The 6882-nt window shown below is 36.3% G+C and overlaps 1 protein-coding gene across 1 annotated transcript in view; it reads right to left on the bottom strand.

The window, feature by feature from the left end:
• PEAK1 (pseudopodium enriched atypical kinase 1) overlaps positions 1 to 4171 on the bottom strand; it is a gene marked incomplete at its 5' end in the record, with an annotated part of 17052 nt that extends 12881 nt beyond the window's left edge. Inside the window, one exon of the mRNA XM_082321315.1 lies at positions 4034 to 4171. Within this exon, the coding sequence (XP_082177441.1) occupies positions 4034 to 4171 (138 nt within the window). The remainder of the gene's footprint in view (positions 1 to 4033) is intronic.
• Positions 4172 to 6882: the final 2711 nt, after the last annotated feature.

The following is a 6882-nucleotide window of genomic DNA, read 5'->3' as shown; positions in this document are numbered from 1 at the left end:
CCTCTCAGTTCCAGGACTGTTATCCAGGAACTTATCTAAACTAAACCAAAACCTAACAAAATCTTAACAAAACTAAATGTGGTATATTTCTAACTGTGCTACTTCTTTAAATGTAGATAAGCTGGAATACATGATAAAATAGCAACATTTACACCCATTTTCTAATTTCAGTTGCATGTAGGCATTTTTACTTCTGTCCTAAAATTCTGCAGACTATGCACAGCAGCAGTGAAGGGGTTTGCTTTGCCATTTGCCTTTCCTTGCAGAATTGCACTCCAACAGCTCTGGCACAGCTGAGATGGCAGAGATTCACTACCACAGCTTTCTATAAATCAGGTGTTCCTGTGGCTCATGAGGAACATTTAGGTGTCTTTTAAAGCTGCCATTACATTGTATTTTATAGGTGCCACAGAAAACATTTTATCTCCAACATAAGCATATTGCATATTAAAAGGCAGCTAAATCAACAAGTGGTATGGAGATCATATGTAAAGTTGTTATTTTACTCCCAAACAGCACACTGCCTTAAAAAAAGCAATTTACTACTCAAAGAAAAAAGGATCAAACCCTGGCACAAACCCTGACCACTGTATTCACTTATGTTTCAGTGCTCAGTACTATAGATTAATTTACAACATTTTAATTAATTGATAAAGATGACAGGAAATCCTTCCTTGTAGCTGCTGCTCTATATTTATTAGACAATTAACATGGATGCAGTAAACGAAGATGTAGATAAATCCTGCTCCTTTTTTTTTTTCCCTGGCTGTCCACCGAGGCAGCAGGCAGTAGAAACTCAGTATGAAAAGAGCTACCATGTGACTCAGTCCCATACAAGCTGTCCTCACAAAACAAAGAGCAAGGAATGCTAAACAAATGAATCACAAGCCATTTCTGCAAAACATCCCCTACTTTCTAGCAACTGCCAATGCTGGGAGCTATCTGTCCTGTCAATCTGAGTGACAGCCCATGAATAAAAGGGCACCTAATTACAAGATTAGTAAAGTCTACATTTCAAAAACTACCATAAAAGTTATGATTGCTGACCGTGTAAAACGAGGCAAATCCACAAGGAAACAAAGCCATGATTTGGGAAATGTTTTTCCTATTAATGTTGATGGCAAGTGAACTCTTCATGGGCTGTGAATGACTGGTGATACTTTAGCATTCTATATGTTGCCTGATTTTTATCCTAAGAACTACTCTTTGCTTTCAGATGGCTATCAGATTTGCCAAGCCAGCAGGATTTTGGCAACATTTATGCTGTTTAATGTATCAGCATGTTGATATCTTGGAAACAAAACCCTGTAAAAATACATAATTATAAATGTGCATGTTAGGTTATCCTTTTTGCATGATACAGTAAAGAGAGGGGAAACAGATTATTTCCAAATTGACTGTATCAGCAAAGCATAACACAATATCCCAGGATCAATATCAACAACCAAAGCATTTCATTAAACCATGGGATTTCTGTCAGTGAAATTTCACAGGCCTCCCGCACACAATGGATGCATGACAGCTTTGCCAAAGAGGCTGCAAGAATCACCTGGCACAAAGAATACCAATCTGAAGACAAGAATTCGTAGAGCTCCCTCTGAAGTGTGAGGAGATATTGCTGTTAGTTATTACTGTACACATGGACAGGCTGCTCGGGTGATGGCATTACCTAACCATTGATCAGGAAATAAAGAGGGATGAATTCTGTTTTTGGAAAGTAATAACTTTGTCACTTCAAAATTGTCTCGCTGGGTGAAGAAATGCTGTAGACAGACTACATCCACTCTTAAAGGAGATAGAGAAAGGGAATTACTCAGCACAGGTAACATGCCTTCCTTTGCAGATATACTTATGTTTTTAATATAAATTCATAGATATACAGAAGAGATTCAGAAAAAGGGAGTTTAGAAGTCAAAACTTTTTTACTTTTTAAAATATTAAATATAGCATGAATATACTGTTTAAAATAGAACTGATTCATGGAGAGAAAGAAAGTACTTAATGACTTGCTCATGCTTAAGGACTCTTAAAAACAAGTACCTGTTACTCAGGCATTTGAAGGATTTGCTACTCCTGAACTGATTTGAAAAGCTTTTGACACAACAAGATGAAGACACATCCCAAAGGGCTACTGTGTAGGTTGAAAGTCTGCGTGCTCTCGGAACACTATTCCTTTCATTGAAGGAAGGAAAGATTAGCAAGAGAAGAAGGAAAAAAAAAAAAAAAAAAGCATTAATTGCTTTGGTTCTGGAAATGAGGTGAAAATAAGTTTCTCTGCCCAGAAGAATCACCAGCTGTCTTTCTTGTAGTATGATCATCCAGGCACAGGTTAAAACCGAACTCTGAATATACATCTACCTACAGTTCTGTGACCACATCCAGCTGACCCTAAACAGAACCGAAAACACTACATCTTACAGCTGTGGCAGCCACCCTAAAAGGCTGGAAACGACTCACTATAATCAAACTGACTTTCTAGAACACAAACCTGCCAATTGTACCTGGAAGTGACATCACCTTGGGTATATGCATTGGGAACGTATTTTCTTTCACCAAATAAAACACCTTGCCATGAGCTACCACGATGAAAAACCAAGATCATGATATTAAACGTGGCACGTCTGAATTGAAATGGTTAAAACCAAAAACCAATCACCCTCATCCTCCCACCAAAAAAACCCCAGTCATGTCAAGAAGAACTAGTGATTGAATTCTGAGACCAATAGGGACTATCCAGACCCTCAGCTGCATCGTTCCTACTGCGATTTTGATTCATTAATTTTTGGCCTAATATTACAGACCTAATAAGAGGAGAAAGTTAGCAGAAAGAAGACAGAAGGTACTACTCGTCGTCTATCCTTATGTGTGAATCACGTAGTACAAACTTCTTATAAAGAAACACATGGTTTATTAAAGCTTGGAAGAGAGTTCTGAGCTTAGCCAAAAGGAAATTAATAAATTCACAAGAGCTGTACAGTCCTGTGAGGGAGGCTATGAGATAGAAGACAGGAACAGGAGCAGCACCTGTCAATACAGCAACAGAATTCTACTGCATCATTTTTACCGTTCTTCGCTGTAACAAGAAAAATTTCCTATCTCAACAGTAACTGAAAATCTAGGCTTCTACTGGTATTTCACATTCACAAAAATCTTATATCTGAATGTGGCTTTCTAGAGGAGGACTCTTGGCACAGCAATACAAGCCTCAGGTAGCAACATGGACATAGGGATACAGGAAGAAGGAAAAATCAGCAGTACTATAGCAACAGGAGAAATTTAAAGCAACAATAAAAACCCCACCCAACCCCAAACCCTCAAATAGCTGTTTATGCAACTTTCTTTCATAAACTAAACCCAAAACTTGCACTGGGATTACAATTTGAATTTCAATCCACTCCCCCACCCACCACCACACTCCTTTGCTGTTTGCCGAGTTTTATTAGAACCATCTGTGAGATCCTCCCCTTCCAGTTTCTTATCTCTGTTAATCTGGCAGCTGCACTTTATCATCTATTTAAAAATCTTTCTTTCAAAGTTGTTGAGACAGAAGGTCTTTGACAGGCTAAAAATTATCTCTAAAATCAACAAAGAAACCACATCATATGCTGTGCTTTACAGATTAAAGGGGAAGAATGGAAGTTGGAGAGTATATGCATATTTTTAATGGGAAGATAAATGAAGGTTTTAGGGATCAAGAAAATTTTTACCAATGCAATTTATCTGACAAAAGCCACAATTTACTGAGGTACTACCAGTTACCACTGCAGAATAGTTTCAAGATCATCATTATCATAGACTGACAGAAGCAAAAGAAATGCAGAGAAGTATTTCCTTACAGCATCTCATTGGCAAAAGATAAGCAAGAGGAGTGCTAAGAGGAGGAGGAATGTTGATGAAGTATAGTAGCAGAGTTTGAATGACTTTCTTGATACAAGTATTATGAGTTTTTGAAGACAAGAGTCATGGACTTTAGACTTTTTTTTTATTAAAAGTACCTCAGAATCTAATTGTCACTGCGATATCAGGTACTCACCTTGCCATAAATCCTGAACACTGTTTGTATACACACATCTACACACATGAAATTGTGTCTCTCTACTACACCTTTTAGAAGTGGGTTAACATAGCAGTATTGTTTGTACACATACCAGTCATCCCAGTCAAGATCCATTCATCGGTTAAAAAAGAAAAAAGTACATGCTTTGCAATCCTCTCTTTAGCTTTATTAGCCTGTGCATGCTGCTGCTTCTTGAGCTTAAATCTTTCTATATAACCATCCTAAAACACATTTGCTCACTTACATGTACAGCTATACATATAACCACCATGTACTTCATCATGACAAGATAACTTCTGCCTGTAGCATATGGCAGGGCACATCATCACTGACGAAAAATGGCAAAAATCCGTGTGGCTTTAATTTGTTCTGGTATTTTTCTCCTCCAAAGTGTTTCTGCAGAAGCACTTGCCTACTTATACAAGAATGGTGCAGCCTTAACTTTTGGGGGATTAACAGAGAAAGACTTTTCTTCCAGGTTTCTCCAAATCATCTCATAAGACTTTTTTTAAATAAAGAAAACGCACCTTAAGTATGAACACAAAATACTCATGTTTTTAATAATTGAGGAACACTACTTCTACTTTTTTATTTATAATATTATGAACATTTTCTTTCTTTTCCTCCTGTGAATAAATACTTTGCTCTTCCCATGTTGTTGCTATTTAAAAGGTAACAAATATAGACAACATTAAACTGCTGTCAAATAATGTTTGTATGTGTGAAATTTGAAGAATCTGAGAAGTTAACTGGACTTTTTAAAATTTCCCAGAGTTACGTCAATACTGGAAATAACTTTCTCCACATATGCAAAAAAACTGAATTGCATTTAACTCTATAAACCATGAGACATGCGCCTTGTCATCATCTCTCATGACCTTTCTGAGCCTATTTTATACAACTTAAAGCCCATGTCTTCCCTGACCAAATTCTTAATTCCTTGTTCAAATAAATAAGATAAAGTTTCTCAAGTACTCAGACTTTGAGAAGACTTCTACAGCTTCTCACACTGGGATTTACCATTTTCTTCCCACCCTTTCCTTTCAATCATAATAGAACTTTTTTGGTTTTAAATAAATGTATTAAGCAGTATTTCAAAATTGTCATGAACAAATCGGCTTATCTTCTCCCTTGAACTTTACCATAAAATAGTAGACAAATTAAAGATATTTTACTTGCACAGGTTCTACAAAAAAGATGCAAATGTAATAATTTGAGTTGACAGATCATGCAAGGTGGTTTTCAGAAGCAAATAAAAATTTAAAAATAAACTAGACCTGAAAAGATGTAGAATAAAAGAAAATCCATGTATATTTTCAAATAATAGTATAAAAAAAAGTGTCCTGGAACCTCTCAGGAGAATTAATGAAATAAGCAGAGTGTGTGAGTATGTGATCAACTAGGAAGAGACATTTTTATTAAAATAACAGTAAATTAACAGTACTTTTGTTAGCATGTACTTCACTGGTTTATTAGCAATTCTGGTAAAAAGAAGATCTCTTGTCAAAGTAAGAACTTTGGACAAAACCAAAGTTTGAGAGAACAAACTTAATTTCTCTCCCAATCTTTTATATTTGAAAAGATATCATTTGGATGAAAAATCTCTTACAAACCCTCTATTTCAGGTCACCTTTGATCTTTAAAGAATATATACATTTATATAAGCTAGAAACAACAACATGAAAAGCAATTAAAAAAAAAACCCACCTCCATGTATACCCCTTTAATGGTATCATGAATATATTTAGCCAAAATTGCCAACAAAAGAATGCTTGGGACCATAAAAATAAAATTACATCCTGTTGCAAGTACCATTTTTCTTGCTCTTGAATACATAATGTTGATTCCCTGGTTTCAGTTCAACAAAGATAGATGTGAAATGGCACTGTATTTCCTGGTATGACTCCAGGGCTGCATCTCAAACAAGCCTACCATGAACACGCTGCCTCAGCCTGTGGCTGTCAGCTTCAAATACCCTCCCCACAGGACCAAACGCTCACGGATGCACAACAAATGTTATCAGAAAATCTTACTGAATTGCGATATGAAGAGAAACTGGCAGATTGAATGCATGCATGGCATTCTCCTTATGAAATCTGTTCATGTGAAATGTTGCAGAATGAATTGCCTGAGAGAAGAGGAAGAAAGTCTGTTTTAAGCCTGCTGAATAGGTTAATACCACATACAAAAGCACATAGACAGCCCCCAACATCAGTGTACTTGAAAGAACTTTTGTACAGCTGCAATTTGAGTACAAAAATAAACACAATATGAATCATAGCACCTCCTCCTTGAGCTTATCACTTTCAAAAGGACAGCAGGTTAATGCAGCACTCTGCAATCCATTTAACTTGTAGGGACTGACTGTCACTTACGCTGTACACATACATACTGTTGATTCATTATGCGGTTTGTTCTTTGCTTTCGCTAAGATAGAGAATCCATCTCCATTGATCCTGTGTGTCCCTTGAACCAAAATGCAGACAAGTGAATACGTCACCAGCATTTAGGGTGTAAAGTAATGTGGCAGGAAGTTGGTATGTATTTTGACTGACCCTTAGCACAGACTTTATCAGACCGTTCACTAGTTAATTATAAAATCCCTGTAAAAATTGTGGTGGATGGCAATCAAAAAAATCAATAACAATTCATATGGTGGGAAAAACTGAAAAGCAAAAAAAAAAAAAAATTGAGATTGATATTGGATTGCAAATAATAGATGATTTGTTGTTAAACGAGAAAGTTAAAAAAAATAAAAAAAAAGGAGAAATTCTGAATTATATATTTTTAGGAATGACCTTGATGGCTCTGTTAGAATGGAATCT

The sequence above is a fragment of the Platalea leucorodia genome, assembly GCF_965183815.1.
Source record: "Platalea leucorodia genome assembly, chromosome: 9".
In the NCBI taxonomy this organism is placed as follows: Eukaryota; Metazoa; Chordata; class Aves; order Pelecaniformes; family Threskiornithidae; genus Platalea; species Platalea leucorodia.
This window is presented reverse-complemented; position numbering and strand designations above follow the sequence as displayed.